The sequence below is a fragment of the Rattus norvegicus genome, chromosome 19, assembly GCF_021556685.1.
Source record: "Rattus norvegicus strain SHRSP/BbbUtx chromosome 19, alternate assembly SHRSP_T2T, whole genome shotgun sequence".
Classification (NCBI taxonomy): domain Eukaryota; kingdom Metazoa; phylum Chordata; class Mammalia; order Rodentia; family Muridae; genus Rattus; species Rattus norvegicus.
This window is the reverse complement of record NC_141552.1, coordinates 72,591,753-72,619,716: the sequence shown is the minus strand read 5'-3', so window position 1 is coordinate 72,619,716 and position 27,964 is coordinate 72,591,753. Positions and strand designations below refer to the sequence as shown.

Genomic DNA, 27,964 nt, shown 5'->3' with positions numbered 1-27,964 from the left:
TAGTGCAGTTCTTTCTGTTCAGAAACCCTGTACCCCTGATCTTTAAAAGAAAAAAAAACCTGCATTAAAATTTTGCCATTGGGGCTGGAGAGATGGCTCAGTGGTTAAGAGCACCGACTGCTCTTCCTGAGGTCCTGAGTTCAAATCCCAGCAACCACATGGTGGCTCACAACCATCTGTAATGAGATCTGATGCCCTCTTCTGGTGTGTCTGAAGGCAGCTACAGTGTACTCATATACAATAAAATAAAATCTTTAAAAAAAAAAAACTTTGCCATTGGTAAGCCACTGAGCTGATGTGCAGCAGGGCAGGGCAGAATAGGAGAGGGGTGAATGGAATTTCCCCTCTGCCCTCTGAAGGTTTGCTGGAATAAAATGTCTAGAATAAATTAAATGGAAGAAAAGTGTGTTAATGCATTATTGTCCTTAAGTACAGCCCAACATGGTTCAGAAGCTTTGGGCCCCGCTCTTTCTAGGGGAAGTGAAATGCAGGAAATGCCAGAAAGCAGCATGCTGGGTTTTCTCTTGCTGTTGTTGAGGTTTTTTGATTCTTAGAACAAACAGTAAAAATCATTTAGGGGAAGTCACAGGCTTGAAGAATATTCAACAGTTTGGGATAACGTATTTGCTCTGCAAACTTGGTGGGTAATATTGTGTCCAGCCTTTGAGAACCTCCCACCAGAGGCTCCATTACTTCATCTGAAGCAAATCTGACAGAGGCTGAGGTCAGTTGGAGGGACACCGGTCGCACTGTGCATGTCTTCTAGCTCTTAATTGCTAAATCACAACCTGTATTTTTTAAAACAGCATCTGTTGTTTGTGATAGTCCTTACTGGGTAATGTGATTCAATTTTAAAAGAGATATTCCTTTCTTCCCTAAGAGAAGCAGTTATGGGGCTGGAGAGATGGCTCAGTGATTAGGAGCACAGACTAGCATTGACGAGGACCAAGGCCTGGTTCCCAGCACCCACCTGGGAAGGTTCACAGCTGCTTCTAACTCCAGCTCCAGGGTCTCTAAGGGTGTCCCCTCACTCCCACACATACTAAAATTAAATATTAAAAATAAAGAAAAAGCAGTTGTCAGCTTACCTTAGTATTCCATTTTATGTATTTAAAAAAAAACATTAAAAAGTGGGTTGAATATTAGCAAAGTTCAGAGTTAGCAAGACCAAGTAAAAAGGGTGTCATTGAAACAACCCAAAATGCTAACTGTGAGAGTTGTCTTAGTCTCAATCTCTCATTATTCCTAATGATGTGGGGAAAAAATCCTGTTTACCGGTCCCCTATCCTGCATAGGCTCTCTAATAACACAGTGACAGAAATAATGACTAATGTTTACTTGGTGTCTGTTAGGTGACAGGGCCTGCATAATATTACCTGCTTCACCCCTAGTTTTGCAGTAATCCCGAAAGGTATGTGCTCTTTAGTGAGTTTCACAGTTGAAGGTTCTAGGACTCTGTCTAGCACTCCACTGGTCTGGCACTCAGAGCTGGCATCTGTGTCGCTCAACACTGAACTCTAAGTGTTGTGTTGTTTACTGCTTCTCCTGTCTCGAGGTGGCTCGCCATCCTAGGAGCAATAACTGATATTTGTTACACGAAACTTTAGTCTAAATATCTAAAGAAGCATTCAGCATATTTCCTTATGCCAACATGAATTTAAACATCTCTCGACAGCCAAAGATGACACAAACATTTAGTGAAGAAAAAAAATCCTTGCATGTTCCAGCCGTCACCACTGCAGCCGGGGGTTCACATCCTAGCCTCAGAGACAAACCTTAAAAAAAAAGAAATTTGAGGACAAAGGAAGCATCTAATGCTGACTTCTTGTGAAAGTACGTGTGATTAACCAACCCAAACAGATAGGCATAAAATTTCATTTGGTAAAGTTTTATAAAGGAAAGTAAACTAATTAAGTACGGCCTGGGAGTCAGTGCCGTGCAGAGCACTGAGGCTTCTCTGATTCTGCGTTCTTCTCTGCACCTCACAGCCAACAGCTGCCTCCATTACACCAAGTCACTCAAAGGAGTTTTCTTAGAGATTTCAACAGACCCCTTAGGAAGACCTCACTTTATGGTGAGGGAGGACCTTTTACTTATTATTCTCGTAAAATATACATAATATGAATGCTGTCGTTTTTATCTAAGTTGATAGCTGAGTGGCATTAAGTACATTCACAGTATTGTGGGATTACGATTCCCATCCATCACCACAATTCTTTTACCATTTCACACAGAAATTCTATATACAATGAATACCAGCTCTTCACTTCTCCCTCTCATAGCCCTTGGCAGCCACCACGCTGCTTTCCATTGCTTCCAATTCGTTGTCTCTAGGCTCCTTGTACAAAGAGCATCATATAGTATTTGTCTCTTGGCAACTGGGTTATTTCTTTTTGTGTAAATTCCTTGGGGCATCTATGTTCTGGCATGTGCCACGGATTTTAGTCTGAATTCTGTTCCATTTGTATATAGTGTGTGTTCATGTACGTTTGCATGAATCTCTTGAACAATTGTTGACCTCAGATAATATTTATCTCGTTTTTGAAGCTGGGTCTCTCACTTGAGATCAATAATTTAGACTAAGCTGTCTTGACTGTGAATCCCAGGGCTCCACCTAACCAGAGCTGGGCTTACTGGTAGAACATCATATGCCTGACTGGTGTTTTGCAATTTTGTCATATGCATGTGTATGTGTGTGTGTGTTTCTAAAACCAGTTTGGATCTATAGTAAAGTCTTCAAAAATGCCTTAATACTTATTATAAAGAATAATGGGGTTTATTATTTTCATGCATTATGTAATGTATTTTCCCAATATTCCCGCTTAATTTCTCTTCGGTTTGCATTGAATCTGTAGATTGATTTTGGAGGTATGGCCATTCCATGAGCATGCAAGGTCTTTCCCTCTTCTAGTGTCCTCTTTAATTTCTTTATTCAGTATCTAAAGTTTTCATTATAGTGGTCTTTACTTCTTTGGTCAGGTTTAACTCTAGAGACATTTGGTGGGCTTGAATTTTTAAAGTGTTATGAATGGAATTATTTCCCAGATTTCTTTCTCAATATATTTTTTATTGGTTGATAAGGCTACTGCTTGCCATATATATTATTATGGTGAGATGTGTTTCTTATATTCTGAGTTTCTATGGGCTATTTGACATGATTGATGTTGGCTTTGTCCAAAGTCTTACATGCCTATCAAAATGTTATGATTTCTATTCTATCAAAAACAAGAGATTTGTGAAATTTATAAAATTTATTGACACATTGAGCCAGCACTAATCTCTGGAATAAACCAACTTGATCATGGTTATTTTTGGATATATTATTGAAGAGTTTGCAGGGTTTTTTATATGTAACATTTCATTTTATTTAGAGTCATTTATTCTCCTGGAAGAGGCAAGACATGCAGCACTTTGCAATGTGAATTTAAGAAATCATTTGTATCAATGAGAATTTTCTTGTTTTAAAAGGAAGGTCCAAGCCAATGTTTTCTTTCTTTCTTTGTGTATGTTTAAAATGTGTTTTTTATTGGATATTTTTATTTACATTTCTTTTTTTCTTGGTGTTTTATTCTTTTTTTTCTCTATCTTTATTAAATTGGGTATTTCTTATTTACACTACAATTGTTATTCCCTTTCCCGGTTTCTGGACCAACATCCCCCTAACCCCTGCCCCTCCCCTTCCATATGGGCTTCCCCTCCCCATCCTCCCCCCATTGCCGCCCTCCCCCCATAGACTAGTTCACTGGGGGTTCAGTCTTAGCAGGACCCAGGGCTTCCCCTTCCACTGGTGCTCTTACTAGGATATTCATTGCTACCTATGGGGTCAGAGTCCAGGGTCAGTCCATGTATAGTCTTTGGATAGTGGCTTAGTCCTGGAAGCTCTGGTTGGTTGGCATTGTTGTTCCTATGGGGTCTTAATTTGGGTTTTAATACTGTGAAAAGACACCATGACTAAGGCAACTCTTATAAAGGATGTTTAATTGGGGGTGGTATACAGATTCAGAGGTTCAGTCTATTATCAAGGCAGAAAGAAGGGCAGTGTCCAAGCAGACATGGTGCTGGAGAGTTCTACATCTTGGTCAGAAGGCAGCCAGAAGACTCTTCCACCCTGGGAAGAGCCTAAGCATAGGATCTCAAAGCCCACCGCCCACAGTGACATACTTCCTCAAAGGCCACATCTACCCCAGAAAGGCCATACCTCCTAACACTGCCACTTGCCATGGGCCAAGTATATTTAAATTACCACACCTTTGAATATCACAGTAAAGGCTTTACCACAATGGTTACATTCATACAGTTACTCTTTAATATGTGTTCTTTTGTGTAGTTGGAGGTGGCTTGATTGTGAAAAGGCTTTACCACATTGACTACATTTGTAAGGTTTCTCTCCAGTATGAATTCTTTCATGTTTTTGAAGTTGACCATGAGAGGCAAAGGCTTTACAACATTGCTTACATTCATACGGTTTCAGTCCAGTATGTGTTGCTTTATGTATTTGGAGACTAGCATTACATACAAAGGCTTTACCACATTCATTACATCTGTAAGGTTTTTCTCCAGTATGAATTCTTTCATGTCTTTTAAGATCATTCTGACCTACAAAGGCTTTACCACATTGATTACATTCATAGGGTTTCTCTCCAGTATGTATTCTTTTATGTACTTGGAGATGACAACGATGTGCAAAGGCCTTGCCACACTGATCACATTCATAGGGTTTCTCACCAGTATGAGTTCTTTTATGTACTTGGAGAGTATTATTATATGCAAAGGCTTTACCACATTGATCACATCTGTAAGGTTTCTGTCCAGTATGTGTTATTATATGCATTTGGAGATGACCCTGTTGTGCAAAGGCTTTACCACACTGATTACATCCATAGGGTTTCTCACCAGTATGTTTTCTTTTATGTACTTGGAGATAACTATGAGATGCAAAGGCTTTACCACATTGATTACATTCATAGGGTTTCTCTCCAGTGTGTGTGCTTTTATGAATTTGGAGAGTACTGTGTCGTGCAAAGGCTTTACCACACTGATTGCATTTGTAGGGTTTCTCTCCAGTATGTATCATTTTATGCATTCGAAGATTACATTGAAGTGTAAAGGCTTTACCACATTGGTTACATTTGTAGGATTTCTCTCCAGTATGAATTCTTTTATGACTTTGAAGTTCACAATGGTATGTAAAGACTTTACCACATTGCTTACATTCATAGAGTTTCTCTCTAGTATGTGTGCTTTTATGTATTTGGAGATTACTGTATCGTGAATAGGCTTTATCACATTGAATGCATTTGTAGGGTTTCTCTCCAGTATGCATCATTTTATGCATTCGAAGATTACAATGATGTGCAAAGGCTTTATCACATTGGTTACATTTGTAGGGTTTTTCTCCATTATGAATTCTTCCATGACTTTGAAGTTGACCATGAGAGGCAAAGGATTTACTGCATTGCTTACATTCATAGGGTTTCTCTCCAGTATGTGTTCTTTTATGTACTTGGAAATAACTATGATATGCAAAGGCTTTACCACATTGATCACATACATAGGGCTTCTCTCCAGTATGACTTCTTTTATGTACTTGGAGATAACTATGATATGCAAAGGCTTTACCACATTGATTACATTTGTAAGGTTTTTCTCCAGTATGTGTTATTCTGTGCATTTTGAGATGACTGTGTCGTGCAAAGGCTTTACCACACTGATTGCATTTGTAGGGTTTCTTTCCAGTATGTATTATTTTATGCATTCCAAGATTACGACGATGTGCAAAGGCTTTACCACATTGGTTACATTGGTAAGGTTTTTCTCCAGTATGAATTTTTTCAAGATTTTGAAGTTGAGAATGGTATGTAAGGGCTTTATCATGTGGCTTACATTCATAGAGTTTCTCTCCAGTATGTGCACTTTTATGTCTTTGGAGATGACTGTGTTGTGCAAAGGCTTTACCACATTGATTGCATCTGTAGGGTTTCTCTCCAGTATGTATCATTTTATGCATTTGGAGACTACTGTGATGTACAAAGGCTTCACCATACTCAATACCTTCATAGGGTTTCTCTCCAGTATGATTTTTTTCATGCCTTTGAGGATAACTGTGATATGCAAAGGCTTTACCACACTGAGTATTTTCAGAGGGTTCCTCTCCAGTACGACTTCTTTCATGCCTGCAAAGATAGATAGTTGGCACATGTGAAAGCTTTACCACATTTACTACACTGATGAATCTTTTTACCTGTAGAAATTAATTTTATAATATGGTCTAATTGTAAAGAGGAATCACATCTTAATGTTTTATCACTTTGTTTACATTCAAGGCTTCCCATTCATTATGGGTTAGTAAGAGTATTATTACATGGCTCACATTTGTAGCATCCCTTTTCTCTATGAGATTTTTCATATATTTGAAGAGAAATGGAAGAGTTCAGAGCTTTACCACATTGAGTACAGTCATAAATTTCCCTTTATTGTGAAATACACTAATTTACATACCACATTGGCAAAGTGAACCAGGACAAACAGAAAGGAATTTCCACAATCCTAGTATTCATAGGGATTTTCTGCTGCGTGAGTTTATAGATATATTTAATGAAGTTGGGAAACCAACTAATTATAAACTTGTATCACACTGAGAAAGTCTGTTCAAATGTGGACTACTACATATATTTTAATTGTTCTGGGAGGGAGGGAGGGAAGGAGGGGGAAAGAGAGAGAGACATTGCTTTTTTCAATATCCCTGTGCTCACATGGCTGTATCCATTGTGACACAAGATATACCTATTAAAAGAATAACAAATGAAAGATTTCCACATTGCATTCACACAGTTTGACTTTTTGTTCATCATAGACATATGGTATAGGAATTAAGGTTTCTCTTCAACAACATTCTTGACTCTCATAAACTGCCCCTCTCATTTAAACTTAGCAATGTTACTATATGAGTATTCAGCTTTACTATGATTTATTTGCTTATTAGAAACATATACTTATACTCTATTATCTCTCTCTGTGTCTCTGTCTCTGTCTCTCTCTGTGTGTGTGTGTGTGTGTGTGTGTGTGTGTGTGTGTGTGTGTGTGTTATGAGACTAAATAGATTGGCAGGTTTACAGAGTAGCTGTACTGTGGCTATGATTCAAATGGTAATATCTGTTAAGGCATTGTTTCTTTGTCTTCTTTCTTAGAGGAATGCCTTGCAAACACAAATCAGACACCTGACATTGAGGTACATGGATCTGTGAGAATTTAATAATCAATACACTTAAAGAAGTGCTTTTTTTTTACACTGTTGCTTTTCTTTAAAAGTTCCAGGACATACTAACATTTCTTCAGAGATACCATACCAACTTGCACATGAAAATTACCTTCCATGTCTTCTGAAACTTTGACAATGTTCTTCAATAGGATGGTCTTCCCAATTGTAACCTAAAATATAGTACCAGAAAATGTAAGATATATTATTGTAAATTAGGCAAAATTTAAATTACTATCTTCAGTGAACCTGATTTATTCACCTCATTCTTCCTTATTCCCAATTGAAGTTACAGAAAAGCAACAGTAACAAAGAACTTTTAAAAAGTTCCCTTATTTTAAAAAGTGAAAGAAAATTCACTGTTTTACCTATAGCAGTGAGGTTCCTGTAGGTCTCCAGCATCACATCTTTGTAGAGACTCTTCTGCGAAGGATCCAGCAAAGTCCATTCTTCTCGAGTGAAGTTCACATGTACGTCATCATAGGTCAGTGTATCCTAAAATATCCCATACATGTGTACAACAGAAACCATGATACCGATATCACTGTAAATGTATGCTTCTGGTGCTTCCCCCACTTATTTCTTGACCCAGATATTGTAATGTAATTACCAAATCATCTTAGAAGAAAAGTGAGTAATAAGGTTCACCTCTGTCATTTCTTTGCTCTTTGAGTAGGATATAACCTTGCAAAAGAAATGCTAATAAATGTGTGTGTGTGAGAGAAAGAGAGAGAAAGAGAGAGAGAGAGAGAGAGAGAGAGAGAGAGAGAGAAGCAAGCAGTACCGAGCACACATCAGAGAAATTATATGAACAATTGCTAACTGCAAAAAATGATGGGCAAGTGAGCATATCAGCTCATGTCTTTAATCCAAGCACTCAAGAGGCAGAGGCAGGTATATCTCTGGTCTATCCAGGACAGCCAGAGGTACATATTAAGACCCTATCTCCCCTGTAAAAATCAATCAAACACACAAGAAAGATAGAAAGGACTCAGAGGTTTTTACTCGAGTTCCTACAAAGAATTACACATTCACTCTAGTTCTGTATTCATCTTCCAGAATCTTGAAGTGTCCCAGTTTTAAACTGTAATTAATCAGGTCTGACCACAACATGGTAAACACACACACACACACACACACGAAATGAGTTGAGTCTATAGACATTCAAATCTCATCCCTAATAACTAATCATCTAGAAAGGTTCCTCCTACAAAAACTTCTATTGAGAGAACTGAGTTGGCCAGAGCAAGGCTGATTCCATGACAGGCTGTAAACTGACAGGTTGGGAAACTAGGCCTAAGTTTCTGTTTCCCAAAATTGGAAAAGTCCAAACAAGCCAATTCCAAGAAAACCACCCCTCACAGGCAGCCAACCAGGAGCTTTCAGGAGCTGCCCCTGCCACCAGGCCTAAGCAAGCCTTAACCAAGAATAGTTAATCAGCATTGGTGACAGAAAGTCTCCCAAATTCCCCTGAACCTTGACCAATCCCAAAGACACCCATACCCCTGGAAATTGAGCCAATCAATCAGGATAAACGTCACCTACTCCTCCCTGGAATTCCCCTCATTGGCTTTAAATTGAGCTTGCAAAGCTCACCTGTCTGTATCCATCATAATGAATGGCAGACCCCAGCATGATAGAATTCTGCAGAACAAAACACTGTTGCATATTATTTGAGTTGGGGTCAGTGATTCTTGGACCCTAACATTATAAGTTCTCCCAAGGAAAGCTACCAAGGAGAAAGAAGTGTTCAAAGATATCACCATATCTGGGAGCTTTTTGACTCAATCAACTACATTCTGATCATGGTCACCCATGATGAAAATGCATTGTTTAACTTCATGAGCCTAATAGTCTGCAGCAGTCCCTACACTCTTCACATGCCCAAAATCTCTTCTGACATTCTTGATTGGCACATCTTGTAAAATCAGAAAGCAAGTTATTTCTTTCCAACACACAAAAGCACAGAATACCCCTTCCCATTCCAATAGATAGGAATGTGTACATAGTGAGAAAAGATTGGACAAAAGCAAGAAACCCAGCAGGGCAAACACCAAATCCTGTCTTGTGTCTCAGACACAAGGAGCCTTAGTTTCAAAAGGCTTAGATGGCCCTATCCCTGCAACTTCTCATACATCTCTCAGTTTAGATCCTTGAGCTCCCTATATGCAGCTCTCCATGACAGGTGTCTCATAAATTAGGTGTCTCAATATCTTGTGGTCTCAATGCAACTCAGGCTTCATCCTCAGGTTCATGCAATGCACTCTCACAGTGTCCTCCCTCACTGGGGCTCTGACTCTGCCAAACGTAGATGGCTGGAACAGTGCTGAACTGAAACCACAGGAGAAGCTGCCATGACCTTACATTTTCCATCTTTCTTATTTCCAGAACTAGGGTGCTCCTGCCAAGTTTAGATTCTAAATTGGGATCGATTCTGCCATGCTTGGACCACAGTTGTAGCAGGTTTTATATGAAGTTCCTTCCTGGGTCTAGGAAATCACTTTGCCAACTCCCCCTTCCATTAACTGAAGGCTTAGCAGGAGGGACTGTTTCCCCTAAGGCACCTTCTTAGGCTTCCAATCTTGAGCAAGGACATTCTCTTTAATGGTGATAATATCTTTGAAAATTCATGCCCCTGTCTCAGCATTTGGATGCCATCTTCCCAAACCACAGACTTTGCATTTATTTCTACTCAACTTGTTGCTTTTTTAAAAAAAATTGTAGTCCAGAATGAGTTACTAGTAATAATCATCCAACAGATTCAATATTCCATCTAAGAAATATAGCCAATTATTTTTAATTCTGCCTTACTCAATTTCGCAAAGCATGGGCGGAATAAGGAAGATTTGGAGTCAAAATACCACATAAATGACCTCTAGCTAAATTATTCATGGAGTCTATTTTCCACTGAAATCCTATGACCTCAAATTCTGACTGCATTACTTGCGATACTCCGGTCTTCCAGGTGCTACAACAACCGATTAAGCCCTGAGCACAGCTTTCTTTTTGTTTTCCTCCATCTTTATTAAATTGGGTATTTCTTTTTTTTTTGCATTTTTTTTTTTTATTAACTTGAGTATTTCTTATATACATTTCGAGTGTTATTCCCTTTCCCGGTTTCCGGGCAAACATCCCCCTCCCCCCTCCCCTTCCTTATGGGTGTTCCCCTCCCAACCCTCCCCCCATTGCCGCCCTCCCCCCATAGACTAGTTCACTGTGGGTTCAGTCTTAGCAGGACCCAGGGCTTCCCCTTCCACTGGTGCTCTTACTAGGATATTCATTGCTACCTATGGGGTCAGAGTCCAGGGTCAGTCCATGTATAGTCTTTAGGTAGTGGCTTAGTCCCTGGAAGCTCTGGTTGCTTGGCATTGTTGTACTTTTGGGGTCTCGAGCCCCTTCAAGCTCTTCCAGTTCTTTCTCTGATTCCTTCAATAGGGGACCTATTCTCAGTTCAGTGGTTTGCTGCTGGCATTCGCCTCTATATTTGCTGTATTCTGGCTGTGTCTCTCAGGAGCGATCTACATCCGGCTCCTGTCGGTCTGCACTTCTTTGCTTCATCCATCTTGTCTAATTGGGTGGCTGTATATGTATGGGCCACATGTGGGGCAGGCTCTGAATGGGTGTTCCTTCAGTCTCTGTTTTAATCTTTGCCTCTCCCTTCCCTGCCAAGGGTATTCTTTTTCCTCATTTAAAGAAGGAGTGAAGCATTCACATTTTGATCATCCGTCTTGAGTTTCGTTTGTTCTAGGGATCTAGGGTAATTCAAGCATTTGGGCTAATAGCCACTTATCAATGAGTGCATACCATGTATGTCTTTCTGTGATTGGGTTAGCTCACTCAGGATGATATTTTCCAGTTCCAACTATTTGCCTACGAATTTCATAAACTCGTTGTTTTTGATAGCAGAGTAATATTCCATTGTGTAGATGTACCACATTTTCTGTATCCATTCCTCTGTTGAAGGGCATCTGGGTTCTTTCCAGCTTCTGGCTATTATAAATAAGGCTGCGATGAACATAGTGGAGCACGTGTCTCTTTTATATGTTGAGGCATCTTTTGGGTATATGCCCAAGAGAGGTATAGCTGGATCATCAGGCAGTTCAATGTCCAATTTTCTGAGGAACCTCCAGACTGATTTCCAGAATGGTTTTACCAGTCTGCAATCCCACCAACAATGGAGGAGTGTTCCTCTTTCTCCACATCCTCGCCAGCATCTGCTGTCACCTGAGTTTTTGATCTTAGCCAATCGCACTGGTGTGAGGTGAAATCTCAGGGTTGTTTTGATTTGCATTTCCCTTATGACTAAAGATGTTGAACATTTCCTTAGGTGTTTCTCAGCCATTCGGCATTCCTCAGCTGTGAATTCTTTGTTTAGCTCTGAACCCCATTTTTTAATAGGGTTATTTGTTTCCCTGCGGTCTAACTTCTTGAGTTCTTTGTATATTTTGGATATAAGGCCTCTATCTGTTGTAGGATTGGTAAAGATCTTTTCCCAATCTGTTGGTTGCCGTTTTGTCCTAACCACAGTGTCCTTTGCCTTACAGAAGCTTTGCAGTTTTATGAGATCCCATTTGTCGATTCTTGATCTTAGAGCATAAGCCATTGGTGTTTTGTTCAGGAAATTTTTTCCAGTGCCCATATGTTCCAGATGCTTCCCTAGTTTTTCTTCTATTAGTTTGAGTGTGTCTGGTTTGATGTGGAGGTCCTTGATCCACTTGGACTTAAGCTTTGTACAGGGTGATAAGGATGGATCGATCTGCATTCTTCTACATGTTGCCCTCCAGTTGAACCAGCACCATTTGCTGAAAATACTATCTTTTTTCCATTGGATGGTTTTGGCTCCTTTGTCAAAAATCAAGTGACCATAGGTGTGTGGGTTCATTTCTGGGTCTTCAATTCTATTCCATTGGTCTATCTGTCTGTCTCTGTACCAATACCATGCAGTTTTTATCACTATTGCTCTGTAATACTGCTTGAGTTCAGGGATAGTGATTCCCCCTGAAGTCCTTTTATTGTTGAGGATAGCTTTAGCTATCCTGGGTTTTTTGTTATTCCAGATGAATTTGCAAATTGTTCTGTCTAACTCTTTGAAGAATTGGATTGGTATTTTGATGGGGATTGCATTGAATCTGTAGATTGCTTTTGGTAAAATGGCCATTTTTACCATATTAATCCTGCCAATCCATGAGCATGGGAGATCTTTCCATCTTCTGAGGTCTTCTTCAATTTCTTTCCTCAGTGTCTTGAAGTTCTTATTGTACAGATCTTTTACTTGCTTGGTTAAAGTCACACCGAGGTACTTTATATTATTTGGGTCTATTATGAAGGGTGTCGTTTCCCTAATTTCTTTCTCGGCTTGTTTCTCTTTTGTATAGAGGAAGACTACTGATTTATTTGAGTTAATTTTATACCCAGCCACTTTGCTGAAGTTGTTTATCAGCTTTAGTAGTTCTCTGGTGGAACTTTTGGGATCACTTAAATATACTATCATGTCATCTGCAAATAGTGATATTTTGACCTCTTCTTTTCCGATCTGTATCCCTTTGATCTCCTTTTGTTGTCTGATTGCTCTGGCTAGAACTTCAAGAACTATATTGAATAAGTAGGGAGAGAGTGGGCAGCCTTGTCTAGTCCCTGATTTTAGTGGGATTGCTTCAAGTTTCTCTCCATTTAGTTTAATGTTAGCAACTGGTTTGCTGTATATGGCTTTTACTATGTTTAGGTATGGGCCTTGAATTCCTATTCTTTCCAGGACTTTTATCATGAAGGGGTGTTGAATTTTGTCAAATGCTTTCTCAGCATCTAATGAAATGATCATGTGGTTCTGTTCTTTCAGTTTGTTTATATAATGGATCACGTTGATGGTTTTCCGTATATTAAACCATCCCTGCATGCCTGGGATGAAGCCTACTTGATCATGGTGGATGATTGTTTTGATGTGCTCTTGAATTCGGTTTGCCAGAATTTTATTGAGTATTTTTGCGTCGATATTCATAAGGGAAATTGGTCTGAAGTTCTCTTTCTTTGTTGTGTCTTTGTGTGGTTTAGGTATAAGAGTAATTGTGGCTTCATAGAAGGAATTCGGTAGGGCTCCATCTGTTTCAATCTTGTGGAATAGTTTGGATAATATTGGTATGAGGTCTTCTATGAAGGTTTGATAGAATTCTGCACTAAACCCGTCTGGACCTGGGCTCTTTTTGGTTGGGAGACCTTTAATGACTGCTTCTATTTCCTTAGGAGTTATGGGGTTGTTTAACTGGTTTATCTGTTCCTGATTTAACTTCGATACCTGGTATCTGTCTAGGAAATTGTCCATTTCCTGAAGATTTTCAAATTTTGTTGAATATAGGTTTTTATAGTAAGATCTGATGATTTTTTGAATTTCCTCCGAATCTGTAGTTATGTCTCCCTTTTCATTTCTGATTTTGTTAATTTGGACACACTCTCTGTGTCCTCTCGTTAGTCTGGCTAAGGGTTTATCTATCTTGTTGATTTTCTCAAAGAACCAACTTTTGGTTCTGTTGATTCTTTCTATGGTCCTTTTTGTTTCTACTTGGTTGATTTGAGTTTGATTATTTCCTGCCTTCTACTCCTCCTGGGTGTATTTGCTTCTTTTTGTTCTAGAGCTTTTAGGTGTGCTGTCAAGCTGCTGACATATGCTCTTTCCTGTTTCTTTCTGCAGGCACTCAGCGCTATGAGTTTTCCTCTTAGCACAGCTTTCATTGTGTCCCATAAGTTTGAGTATGTTGTATCTTCATTTTCATTAAATTCTAAAAAGTTTTTAATTTCTTTCTTTATTTCTTCCTTGACCAGGTTATCATTGAGTAGAGCATTGTTCAATTTCCACGTATATGTGGGCATTCTTCCCTTATTGTTATTGAAGACCAGTTTTAGGCCGTGGTGGTCCGATAGCACGCATGGGATTATTTCTATCTTTCTGTACCTGTTGAGGCCCGTTTTTTGACCGATTATATGGTCAATTTTGGAGAAAGTACCATGAGGAGCTGAGAAGAAGGTATATCCTTTTGCTTTAGGATAGAATGTTCTATAAATATCCGTTAAGTCCATTTGGCTCATGACTTCTCTTAGTCTGTCTACATCACTGTTTAATTTCTGTTTCCATGATCTGTCCATTGATGAGAGTGGGGTGTTGAAATCTCCCACTATTATTGTGTGAGGTGCAATGTGTGTTTTGAGCTTTAGTAAGGTTTCTTTTACATATGTAGGTGCCCTTGTATTTGGGGCATAGATATTTAGGATTGAGAGTTCATCTTGGTTGATTTTTCCTTTGATGAATATGAAGTGTCCTTCCTTATCTTTTTTGATGACTTTTAGTTGGAAATTGATTTTATTTGATATTAGAATGGCTACTCCAGCTTGCTTCTTCTGACCATTTGCTTGGAAAGTTGTTTTCCAGCCTTTCACTCTGAGGTAGTGTCTGTCTTTGTCTCTGAGGTGTGTTTCCTGTAGGCAGCAGAATGCAGGGTCCTCGTTGCGTATCCAGTTTGTTAATCTATGTCTTTTTATTGGGGAGTTGAGGCCATTGATATTGAGAGATATTAAGGAATAGTGATTATTGCTTCCCGTTATATTCATATTTGATGTGAGGTTATGTTTGTGTGCTTTCATTCTCTTTGTTTTGTTGCCAAGACGATTAGTTTCTTGCTTCTTCTAGGGTATAGCTTGCCTCCTTATGTTGGGCTTTACCATTTATTATCCTTTGTAGTGCTGGATTTGTAGAAAGATATTGTGTAAATTTGGTTTTGTCATGGAATATCTTGGTTTCTCCATCAATGTTAATTGAGAGTTTTGCTGGATACAGTAATCTGGGCTGGCATTTGTGTTCTCTTAGGGTCTGTATAACATCAGTCCAGGATCTTCTGGCCTTCATAGTTTCTGGCGAGAAGTCTGGTGTGATTCTGATAGGTCTCCCTTTATATGTTACTTGACCTTTTTCCCTTACTGCTTTTAATATTCTTTCTTTATTTTGTGCGTTTGGTGTTTTGACAATTATGTGACGGGAGGTGTTTCTTTTCTGGTCCAATCTATTTGGAGTTCTGTAGGCTTCCTGTATGTCTATGGGTATCTCTTTTTTTAGGTTAGGGAAGTTTTCTTCTATGATTTTGTTGAAGATATTTACTGGTCCTTTGAGCTGGGAGTCTTCACTCTCTTCTATACCTATTATCCTTAGGTTTGATCTTCTCATTGAGTCCTGGATTTCCTGTATGTTTTGGACCAGTAGCTTTTTCCGCTTTACATTATCTTTGACAGTTGAGTCAATGATTTCTATGGAATCTTCTGCTCCTGAGATTCTCTCTTCCATCTCTTGTATTCTGTTGGTGAAGCTTGTATCTACAGCTCCTTGTCTCTTCTTTTGGTTTTCTATATCCAGGGTTGTTTCCATGTGTTCTTTCTTGATTGCTTCTATTTCCATTTTTAATTCCTTCAACTGTTTGATTGTGTTTTCCTGGAATTCTTTCAGGGATTTTTGCGATTCCTCTCTGTAGGCTTTTACTTGTTTATTAATGTTTTCCTGTGCTTCCCTAAGTGTGTTCAGGTCTTTCCTGAAGTCCTCCAGCATCATGATCAAATATGATTTTGAAACTAGATCTTGCTTTTCTGGTGTGTTTGGATATTCCATGTTTGTTTTGGTGGGAGAATTGGGCTCCGATGATGGCATGTAGTCTTGGTTTCTGTTGCTTGGGTTCCTGCGCTTGCCTCTCGCCATCAGATTATCTCTAGTGTTACTTTGTTCTGCTATTTCTGACAGTGGCTAGACTGTCCTATAAGCCTGTGTGTCAGGAGTGCTGTAGACCTGTTTTCCTCTCTTTCAGACAGTTATGGGGACAGAGTGTTCTGCTTTCGGGCGTGTAGTTTTTCCTCTCTACAGGTCTTCAGCTGTTCCTGTGGGCCTGTGTCTTGAGTTCACCAGGCAGCTTTCTTGCAGCAAAAAATTTGGTCTTACCTGTGGTCCCGAGGCTCAAGTTCGCTCGTGGGGTGCTGCCCAGGGGCTCTCTGCAGCGGCAGCAACCAGGAAGACCTGTGCCGCCCCTTCCGGGAGCTTCAGTGCACCAGGGTTCCAGATGGTCTTTGGCTTTTTCCTCTGGCGTCCGAGATGTGTGTGCAGGGAGCAGTCTCTTCTGGTTTCCCAGGCCTGTCTGCCTCTCTGAAGGTTTAGCTCTCCCTCCCACGGGATTTGGGTGCAGAGAACTGTTTATCCGGTCTGTTTCCTTCAGGGTCCGGCGGTGTCTGTGGCAGGGGTCCTGCCGCTCCTGGGCCCTCCCCCACGGGAGCCCAGAGGCCTTATACAGTTTCCTCTTGGGCCAGGGATGTGGGCAGGGGTGAGCAGTGTTGGTGGTCTCTTCCGCTCTGCAGCCTCAGGAGTGCCCACCTGACCAGGCGGTTGGGTCTCTCTCTCACCGGGTCTGGGAGCAGAGAGCTGCTGCGGGCCGGGATCCGCGGGTGTGGGACTTCAAATTGGGTATTTCTTATTTACACTACAATTGTTATTCCCTTTCCCAGTTTCCGGGCCAACATCCCCCTAATCCCTCCCCCTCCCCTTCTATATGAGCTTCCCCTCCCCATCCTCCCCCCCATTACCGCCCTCCCCCCCAACAATCACGTTCACTGGGGGTTCAGTCTTGACAGGACCAAGGGCTTCCCCTTCCACTGGTGCTCTTACTAGGATATTCATTGCTACATATGAGGTTGGAGTTCAGGGTCTTTGGGTAGTGGCTTAGTCCCTTGAAGCTCTGGTTGCTTGGCATTGTTGTTCATAAGGGGTCTCGAGCCCCTTCAAGCTCTTTCAGTCCTTTCTCTGATTCCTTCAATGGGGGTCCCATTCTCAGGTCAGTGGTTTGTTGCTGGCATTCGCCTCTGTATTTGCTGTATTCTGGCTGTGTCTCTCAGGAGAGATTCACATCCGGTTCCTGTCGGCCTGCACTTCTTTGCTTCATCCGTCTCATCTAGTTTGGTGGCTGTATATGTATGGGCCACATGTGGGGCAGTGAGCACAGTTTTCTATGCTGTTTGTCACCTCAAGTCCTGATATTTACCACATTCCTCCAAAGGAGAACACTTCTAGTTTCTCTAGTTTCTGTCCAGCAACAAAATCACCTTTTTTTTTTTTTGTTCTTGTTCTAACTTGCTACTCTGCTACTTTGATTCAATTCTCTAACCAAAGCATCTCAGGTAATGAACAGGTTCACTTGTTTGGTCCTGTTAGAGCACAGCCATCAGTTTGGGAGTTTAGGATAGAAACTGAAGCTTCAAGAAAATAAGGCAAAAACCATGAACAAATATTGTTTCCTGCCTTGCCCTCTTGCTTAGTCACTGTCTCATGCTCAGCCAGCTCTCTTATCCAGCCCAGGCCCACTTGCTTAGGGATTCTGCCACCCTCAGTGTAGAGCCTTCCCACATCAATCATCACAACGCAATCTCTCACTGATGCAGCATCCGACATTTTGATGAGGGCAAGCCCTCAAGTGAGAGCCCCTCAGATGATTGTAGGCTCTAAAATGTTCATGACTGAAGCTAATTAGGACACAAAGGCAATAATATATCAGAAAGTTTAAAAAACCCAAATCAAATGTGTTAACCATATCAATCATTTAAGTAGCAAAAAAACCCAAAAATTGATGATTGCAACAACTGCAAAACACAGATTTGCCAAGAAATGAGGAGAGGCAAGGCTTCAGAAGAGGACACTAAAACTGTTTCCCAAACTATCAAAACCTCAAGAAACTCATAACAGGGCTAAGATCAATACAAGTGACAGGTCATGCTGGTAAGGATGTGGAGAAAAGGGAACAACTCTCTGTTGCTTTTAGGGTGCAAACTAATACTGCCACTATGGAAATCGGCATTTCCTCGGAATTGTGATTCCTCAGAACCCTGAGAATCTATCTCAAAACCCAGATCTACTGCTCTTGGGCATCTATCCAAAAGGTACCACCCTACCACGAGGCCATTTGCTCAACTATGTTCATAGCATATTTAGTCATATTAGTCAGAACCTGGAAACAGCTTAGAGGTACCTCAACTGAAAAATGGATAAGCAAAAAACATGGTAATTTATAAAATGGAGTATCACTCAGCTGTTTAAAAAGATGACATTATTAATTTACAGACAAGTAAATGCAACTAAAGAAAGCACACCCAGAATGACAAACATGGCATGCAGTTATTTACAAGTGGATACTACCTATTAGGTAAATAATAATCAAACTCAGAGAGGCTAGGTAAAGAGAGCTCCTTCTAAAGGGGAAATAGAATAATTTCTGTGAGTAGACTGGAGTTTGATGTGAGCAGGAGTGGGAGGGATCAGTTGGGGGGAATGCAGAGGGAAAGTACAATGCAGGAAGAAACATCTGGAATTAGGGGCTATTTGGGGGTTAGTGTAAAAACCCAGTACAATAGCAACTTCCTGGATGCTACAGGGTGACCCTAATGAGGACTCCTAGTAATGGAGGATATGGAGTCTGAAGTGACCATCCTTTGTAGCCAGCCAGGGCTTCAATGTTGGGAATGGGTTACATTTGGTTGAGCTGTTGGCCAAGGAGGTCCCTTGGAGATCCTTAAACAATTCATGCTGATGCTAGGACAAATGTTGCTCTCAGATAACTGACACCTGTGTTCTAGTCTCTTGAGAGGGTACTCCTCAGGCTATAGAAAGAGAAAACTGGACCTCCATCCCCCAAACACACACACCTACAATTGGTCCGTACTGCAAGATGTGCTGGGGCATGATGGTAACAAACTTGTTTGAGTGGCCAACCAATGCTTGGTTTAACTTGCCCTTGACATGAGAGGGAACCCATGACTAACACTGATTGGATTTCTAGGAATCTTACAGAGACTTAAATGGCAAGCATGGAGACAGCATGGGTCTGTACCAGGTCCTCTGCTGATATGATATGGCTGTTAGCTTGTTGTCTTTGTGGGACTTCTGACAGTGGAAGCAGGTGTAACTCTGACTCTTTTGCTTGATCTTGAGACTTTTCCTATCAGATTGCCTTGTCCAATATAAAGGCTTTCACCATGTCTTTTTCTATCTTGTTTTGTCCTGTTAGGTCTGCTCCTTTTTGAGAAACAAGCTGAGAAAGAAATTAGGGAAACAACACCCTTCATAATAGTCCCAAATAATATAAAATACCTCGGTGTGACTTTAACCAAGCAAGTAAAAGATCTCTATGATAAGAACTTCAAGGCTCCGAAGAAAGAAATTGAAGCTCTCAGAAGATAGAAAGATCTCCCATGCTCATGGATTGGCAGGATTAATATAGTAAAAATGGCCATTTGACCAAAAGCAATCTACAGATTCAATGCAATCCCCATCAAAATACCAATCCAATTCTTCAAAGAGTTAGACAGAACAATTTGCAAATTCATCTGGAATAACAAAAAACCCAGGATAGCTGAAGCTATCCTCAACAATAAAAGGACTTCAGGGGGAATCACTATCCCTGAACTCAAGCAGTATTACAGAGCAATAGTGATAAAAACTGCATGGTATTGGTACAGAGACAGACAGATAGACCAATGGAATAGAATTGAAGACCCAGAAATGAACCCACACACCTATGGTCACTTGATTTTTGACAAAGGAGCCAAAACCATCCAATGGAAAAAAGATAGCATTTTCAGCAAATGGTGCTGGTTCAACTGGAGGGCAACATGTAGAAGAATGCAGATCGATCCATGCTTATCACCCTGTACAAAGCTTAAGTCCAAGTGGATCAAGGACCTCCACATCAAACCAGACACACTCAAACTAATAGAAGAAAAACTAGGGAAGCATCTGGAACACATGGGCACTGGAAAAAATTTCCTGAACAAAACACCAATGGCTTATGCTCTAAGATCAAGAATCGACAAATGGGACCTCATAAAACTGCAAAGCTTCTGTAAGGCAAAGGACACTGTTGTTAGGACAAAACGGCAACCAACAGATTGGGAAAAGATCTTTACCAATCCTACAACAGATAGAGGCCTTATATCCAAAATATACAAAGAACTCAAGAAGTTAGACCGCAGGGAGACAAATAACCCTATTAAAAATGGAGTTCACAGCTAAACAAAGAATTCACAGCTGAGGAATGGCAAATGCCTGAGAAACACCTAAAGAAATGTTCAACATCTTTAGTCATAAGGGAAATGCAAATCAAAACAACCCTGAGATTTCACCTCACACCAGTCAGAATGGCTAAGATCAAAAACTCTGGTGACAGCAGATGCTGGCAAGGATGCGGAGAAAGAGGAACACTCCTCCATTGTTGGTGGGATTGCAGACTGGTACAACCATTCTGGAAATCAGTCTGGAGGTTCCTCAGAAAATTGGACATTGAACTGCCTGAGGATCCAGCTATACCTCTCTTGGGCATATACCCAAAAGATGCCCCAACATATAAAAAAGACATGTGCTCCACTATGTTCATTGCAGCCTTATTTATAATAGCCAGAAGCTGGAAACAACCCAGATGCCCTTCAACAGAGGAATGAATACAGAAAATGTGGTACATCTACACAATGGAATATTACTCAGCTATCAAAAACAATGACTTTATGAAATTCATAGGCAAGTGGATGGAACTGGAAAATATCATCCTGAATGAGGTAACCCAATCACAGAAAAACACACATGGTATGCACTCATTGATAAGTGGCTATTAGCCCAAATGCTTGAATTACCCTAGATGCACAGAACACATGAAACTCAAGAAGGATGACCAAAATGCGAATGCTTCACTCCTTCTTTAAAAGGGGAACAAGAATACCCTTGGCAGGGAATAGAGAGGCAAAGATTAAAACAGAGACTGAAGGAACACCCATTCAGAGCCTGCCCCACATGTGGCCCATACATATACAGCCACCCAATTAGACAAGATAGATGAAGCAAAGAAGTGCAGGCTGACAGGAACTGGATGTAGATCTCTCCTGAGAGACACAGCCAGAATACAGCAAATACAGAGGCGAATGCCAGCAGCAAACCACTGAACTGAGAATAGGACCCCCGTTGAAGGAATCAGAGAAAGAATTGGAAGAGCTTGAAGGGGCTCGAGACCCCATATGAACAACAATGCCAACCAACCAGAGCTTCCAGGGACTAAGCCACTACCCAAAGACTATACATGGACTGACCCTGGACTCTGACCTCATAGGTAGCAATGAATAGCCTAGTAAGAGCACCAGTGGAAGGGGAAGCCCTGGGTCCTGCTAAGACTGAACCCCAGTGAACGGGATTGTTGGGGGGAGGGTGGCAATGGGGGGAGGATGGGGAGGGGAAGCCGATATAGAAGGGAAGGTGGAGGGGCTAGGGGGATGTTGGCCAGGAAACCAGGAAAGGGAATAACAATCAAAATGTAAATAATAACTAGCCAAGTTAATAAAGATGAAAAAAAAAAGCGATCACAAACTTTGTTTATTGCCTTGTTTGTTCCTTGATCTAGAACTGGTCTAGTATTTGCATGTATTTAGAATGGTATAGAAGCAGGTTATAGAAAAATAAACCTGTTTCAGCCTCAGCACTGGCTCAAATCATGTTATATGTTGTCTAATTGTCCTTTTCTTTTCAATCCTCACTCCCTCCCTTGAGACCCTGTTGACTAACTGAGCTGGCTTGGTCACCTTCATTTTCGATTGCTACCTGCAATGTTGACAAAATAGTTCAAACTCTCATATCATCTGACAATAAGAGTGCACTAAAGATTAAAATTAAATGGGAGAAAGAAATGAGTTGACAATGCTTAAGCTGTAATTACATGCTGTTTTATGACCAATTCAGCACTGACCGTGAATCTTTACAACTGCATAATCCTTTAACCATTCCTTTAGCCCAAGGTCCCCTTGAGGCACCTAGCTTGTCCTCAACAAATGAGCATGGATGTTATTTTCATATTTAGGCTAGCATGAATACAACTGCAATGAACAAGCGAATTCTGGTACTTCTTAAAACTAATTTCAAGTGCATGGAAACTATACTGAGAAGACTCTTGGGATCCATGGCGATTCTGTCATTTTTATGATACTTAATGTTGGTATCAGGAGCCGGCTTTATGGTTGCAAATTGTCTCCAAACCCAGCGATGGCAGTGGCGTCACCCACAGGTGACAGGAACCTGTGCATCTGTTGTCATAGCAATTGCCATATATTCCCATCATCCTCCTAGCCCAAATCTCCCACCTTCTCCTGCAAGAAGTTATGTCACTGCCCAAATAAAAAGCTGACCCTTCCTGACCTTCACCCCTTCTCTCTCTTTTCCTCCTTTGTCTCCTCAACTCCTTTGTGCACACCACCCCCCCCCCCCAGCACCAATGAAACTTGTGGAGAGCCGCAATAACATTCGCCACCACAAGATGGCGCTGGCCTCCGCCACGCCAGCCGACTTCCTTTCAGGAAGTTAACTGTGTGCGCATGTGCAAGAGTGCCTTCATGCCAGGTCTTTGCCTACTCCGGGGCGTGCCTAATGAGATCATGGGTAAGCGACCAATCAGGTGTGGATGCGCCGCGCTAGGGTGTATATAAGCCGCGCCATGCTGGCGCCCCGGGCCCTCTCTTTAAGATACAATAAACATTAGCTGCAGAAGGATTCGTGTGTCCCCGCGTGTTCTTGCTGACGAGATAGCGCGGGGCAGAAACTCTCTCATGTGGAACCGTACTGGCTTGGCATGAGCCACGATTCCAATAGCCCACTCCATAGAATGGGGTTGCTTGGGTGTAGGTATTATGTCCACAGGCATACATATATTAAATATGGGCAATTTTTTTCAACTATAGAAACATAGTCTTAACTAGTTTTAGTAGGTATGGAAAATCCCAGCCTACTGCTATCAGAGTTTATTGCTAATACTCAATCCTGTGTCACATCCAGATTCATTGCTCAATTCTGGACCATGCTTTATTTTCACTCTTTTTGTTTTCTCAATTAAGTCATGCTTAGTAAGATCTCGTCTATGTGACCCTAACGATGCATTCTGTGTCACCAAAGTCTACACTAAAGTCCTCTTTCTATGGCTTTGTACATTATTTCACATCGGTTTCAGTTTCACACACATACTATATAGCTTGCTATATGAATTATTATGTAGAATATCTTTTACCAATTTATATAACTGTAAACAACACCATTATAGTGTTGTTAAAAAAGGAATGTTGGGCATGTTCAATTTGCAGCAAAAATTCAAGACAATCTAAAGAAAACGTCTAATAATATATAACAGGACAGCTGATTTCAAAGCTATTCGCCATGTGAAAAAACCTCAGAATCATCAACAGGATTATGAAGAAATAGTACACATTTTGGCACAATGTAGATTCCATCTGTACTTATCAAAGAGCTACAACGATCAAAAGTTTTAGCACATTTGTGAAAAAATGAGATGTAGAGAAAAAAGGCAAGAACATAAGCCCCAAATTATAGTCAAGTTTTAATCAAAAGACCTAAGGAAACTCAGCCAGGAGAAATGTGAACTTGACCAATATTACCTATGATTGCATGTGTATTCAAATGGAATAAACACAGGCTTCACAACTTCCACAAAAATAACCCTAAACTGCTATATTTCTGACCCTCCAGCCTGACCCCACGCTATAGAGCTCTGTGTGTGGAGGTGGTAAGAAAGGTGGGTTATGGCTCTGCAGCTCCCAATGCCCCCGTGTGATCTCACTGTGTGAACCCATTGAACCCACACACAAACAAAGGTTGAATATTGATTTAATGTCTGCTTCCACATGATGTCATGTGGATTTTAGTAATGATGTAGAATCTTCCCTACCCACCTACACCTCGCCCTGCACACCTGAGAAACCTCTGCATCTCAGGAACTCCTTTTGGACTCTGGAACTGAATTTCCCTGAATCACTCCATTCAATGTGACTGCTGATAGTGGAGAGGTAAAAGGATTTTAACCAAGTATTGCCAAAGGATGATTCTCATAACCTTATCTCTAACAGTTTCTAAACTATTTGTAAAATTTATCACACAAAATAAATTTGCAATACAATCTTCAGAACTTCTAGAAACCGGATTTTCAGTTTTGAAATCTGTCTTCTGCACACCAAGAGCAATGCTTGTGTGCACACTGGGCAGTGATATTGTAATCAACACACCTTGTACCCAGATGCAGAGCCTCCTCCCCAGGGAACCCACACTCAGAGAGGCTCAGAGGACAAGGCACTCTGCCCAGGACACCACATGTACCAACAGCACCACAGTCTGGTTCACAGTCCACGTCAGTCCAGTCAGATTGGACTCTGATAGCTTAGCCAACATGTTGTTCCTGGTGGCTGCCACATCTCCCTCACAGCTCTGTGATGAACTACATCAGAGAATATGGAAAGAACCTGCAAGCTACCTCCCACTGGTGCTCCTCCTGATTGCTAGGCTCCACAGAGAATGGTAGCAGCCCCTCTATTGGAGGATTAGAGATTGCATGACTTAGCACAGGCCTTCCCAGCTCTACCCTTCCACCCCACCCTAGGGGCAGACAGAGCCCTAGTATGGTAAATTTGTATTTTATTAGAATCTTCTACTCTCCCAGGTGTGGAGAGCTCTTGGTACCGCTTCTAGGAAAATGGCAAGAATATTTGACACTGGGCTAGGATGAGAAAGTAAAAAGAAATACAGCTGAGGAATGTGTTCCTCATATCTTGATCATCTTGATAAGGCCAATACAGTGGGAACTTTGTTTACATCGGTTTTCTTCCTTGGCTACTTTGCTTGTGCCTTAGGACTGACCTTATTCATTGTATGCACTCAGGCAGTCAAGGTGGGTCAGAGTCTGTAGGCGAATTTCCCAGCCTGCTGAGGTGTGGAATGGTTGGAGGGGGTACACCGGAGGCTCAAGGTGAGGGGCTGTCCTTGGTGGAAGGAAGAGGGAGGTGTCTCTGGATAAGAACCAATGTTCTGCGCATATTTCAGAAAACTGTTTGTTAGCTTGTGGCTTTGCTTTCTACGGCACGGTAGGGCATAAAACCACTATGAAAAATAAACTGGAGGGGTTGGGGATTTAGCTGAGTGGTAGAGCACTTGCCTAGCAAGCACAAGGCCCTGGGTTTGGTCCTCAGCCCCAGAAAAAGAAAAAAAAAAAAAAAAAAAAACAACCAAAAAACTGGAGGCTGCTGGTTGCTGTTGGTCACTGCTGCAGCTGTGTTAACCAGCAGTCCCCCCAAATCTAGCTCTTGGCTTTGCATCTTCTTTCTGCTTTTCCTATCTTTAATCTTCCCTCCCCCAGAAGAAACTTCGACTCATGCTGGTGGGTCGAGTACAAGGAAAGGAACTAGATTCAAGGATCTTTTTCTCCTCCATCCTTGTTTCTCTCCTATCTGGTGTTGGGGGTGAAACGGGGGCGGGGGGAGGGCTGAGGAGGAGAGGGATTAAGGGTGGGGGAAAAGGAAACCACAAAGTAGCAAAGAACAGCCACACTGGGTCTAAAATGCTACAAGAGAAGCCAGCCTAGGGAGGATTTTGCATTCCATGTATGCTGTCACCCTTAAGTTTGTTTTAGGTTCCAGGTTAAGTTTTGAACAATTTAAATATAAATTGGAGACTAAAAGTCTAGCCACTTAGATGGGACGTTTACAAAGCAAACATTTCCAGGATCATTTCTTAAGTACACCAGTGCCCTAAAACAGTAGGTTAGTGACAGTGTCCTAAGTGGAAGGTCTCAGATGAGGAAAAACTTCTGTAAAGGGGAAGGTAGAAAGTGTAGAAGCTGGGGTAGGGGTGTCTTACACCAGCTATGTCTTATGCTAAGTAAGGTTAAGAAGAATGTCATCTTGTATACGGTTTACGTGAGGGAAACGGATGAAGAAACGATGAAGTTAGCAGAAACATCATACAATGGGACGCACTCAGGAGAAGTCTAATTAAACAGTGCTGCACAAGGGGAACTCAGTGTATTTCAAAAATATTCCTGACCAAGCCTATAGTGGCCTTGGGAAATATGGCGGGAAGAGTTGTGTTCTCAGAATCTTAAGCAATGCCCCCCCCCCCCAAATGCCCTGGCCCCAAGCATACCCCTGGTTTTAGAGGAGGAGCTGTTTTATCTCTATACACAGGGCATCAGGGAAAGCTCCCAAGGACTAGGCCCCAGACTGTCACTGGCTCAGCCAAGCATGTCCTGAAGGAGCTCATACACGGGACCTCAGGGAAAGCAGGGAAAGTGTAGTTGATCAGGACAACACTCAATAAATACAACAGTGCTTTGCTATTGTTGTTTTACCTTTACAGATGGCTGTCACCAGGTGTCATCTTGCCCATGTGGCAGGACTATTCTCTCAAGAATAAAACTAAACCTTTATGGCACACCAGGCCTTGATTGTGATCCTGTAAAGCCCCATTGAGCAACTTGTTAGAGCCCTGCTCTTTGATATGGAGATGGGCCAGGTGGTTGGTTGCTAATCAGGGTCTGGTGCTATATATCTGGACAACCCTGGTGAACAAACTTGTGTATCCTAGCATCCTAATCTCTAACAGGCCTGGTTAGCTTACTACTTACACGTGGGGTGTTTTGCAGGCAGTCCTCTCTCAGCTAAATTCTACTTGGTGTGCCTTGCTATCTCCTAAGATTTAACAAATACTTTACATCATCAATTCTACTCTTTTACATCACAGCTTGATACTGCATTGCTACCCAGCACATGAGATGCCTTTTACCCCATCCACAAAATTAACTCCAAGTAGATCTTATACCTTAATGCTAAATGCTAAGAACAGAACATGTAGAAACTAGGGTTCTGAATTTGCGATCACGCCAAGGATCTTTCCACACACAAGCCAAATGCTCTGCACGGATGCAGCCCCTACAGGGAAGTTATTCGCGCCGGGTCCAGTGAGAGGCTAGGACCTCACAGGTGGCTGCTCAGCCCCGGGAAAGACCCATCACCCCAGCTCCCGCTGCTCAGTCCCCTACACACACACACACACACACACACACACACACACACACACACACACACACACACACACACACACCACCTAACCCTAACCCAGCTCCCGCTGCTCAGTCCCCTACACACACACACACACACACACACACACACACACACACACACACACACACACACACACACACACACACACACCACCTTTGTGGGCAGTGACCCTGTGCTCACCATGTCGCGACTTTGGAGCTTGTCTGAGCAAGCCTTACAGAATCCAGCGGCAGGACAGACAGCACAGCACACAGAACCATTTAAGACTGCTCAGCTACTAAGCGAATCCTGCACCATGGCACCCGGAAAAGCCCGCCTTCTCTTCTGATTAGCAGGTCCGTTGAAGGCTCTGATTGGCCAGTAGTCTTGAGTGACTTGAACACCTCCGTGAGCGTTAGAGTGAGCTGAAGGTACAGTGTAGGTACACAGTTCCGGGTCCAAGCTTCAAGCCCAGGGCCAGATCTTTTCCAGATCTACAGGGATTTGCATTTCAGTAGCACTTGTGCCTGTCCTCCAATAGCGTTCTCATCTGTCTCCCCGCCCAGCCCCAGGAAGGACCCACCTCGCCATCTACCACTCCTCAGCCGCTTGCTCCACCCCTTTTAGGGCAGTGACCCTGTGCTCACCCGGTCCTCACTTCAACCTGAGCTGCCCTCACAACACTCAGTAGGTTCTTTCCTTTCTTTCTCCAGGAATCAGGGTAAATAGCTTGGCATAGCCCCTTACTCCACTTGCAGTGGGGTTATCAATCTGTCCCACAAGTGGAAGGTTGCCCAA

General features: G+C 41.7%; 1 protein-coding gene across 1 annotated transcript; it reads right to left on the bottom strand.

The window, feature by feature from the left end:
• Nucleotides 1-3,961: 3,961 nt before the first annotated feature.
• On the bottom strand, nucleotides 3,962-27,513 carry LOC103690393 (zinc finger protein 431-like). The gene is made up of 4 exons (XM_087596689.1): nucleotides 27,368-27,513; nucleotides 7,624-7,750; nucleotides 7,368-7,428; nucleotides 3,962-6,173 (listed from the first exon to the last, which is right to left on the bottom strand). Exons 1-4 carry the CDS (start codon nucleotides 27,368-27,370, stop codon nucleotides 4,298-4,300), a joined length of 2,067 nt encoding a protein of 688 aa, XP_087452815.1. The 5' UTR covers nucleotides 27,371-27,513; the 3' UTR covers nucleotides 3,962-4,297.
• Nucleotides 27,514-27,964: the final 451 nt, after the last annotated feature.

Bases quoted from the DNA above. Each gene is read 5' to 3' on its own strand.
- LOC103690393 (XM_087596689.1), bottom strand. The intron at 7,429-7,623 runs GTAAAACAGTGA...ACTATATTTTAG, and splicing joins CAGGAACCTCACTGCTATAG to GTTACAATTGGGAAGACCAT. The intron at 6,174-7,367 runs GTAATTTTCATG...CTATCTTTGCAG, and splicing joins AGTTTCAGAAGACATGGAAG to GCATGAAAGAAGTCGTACTG.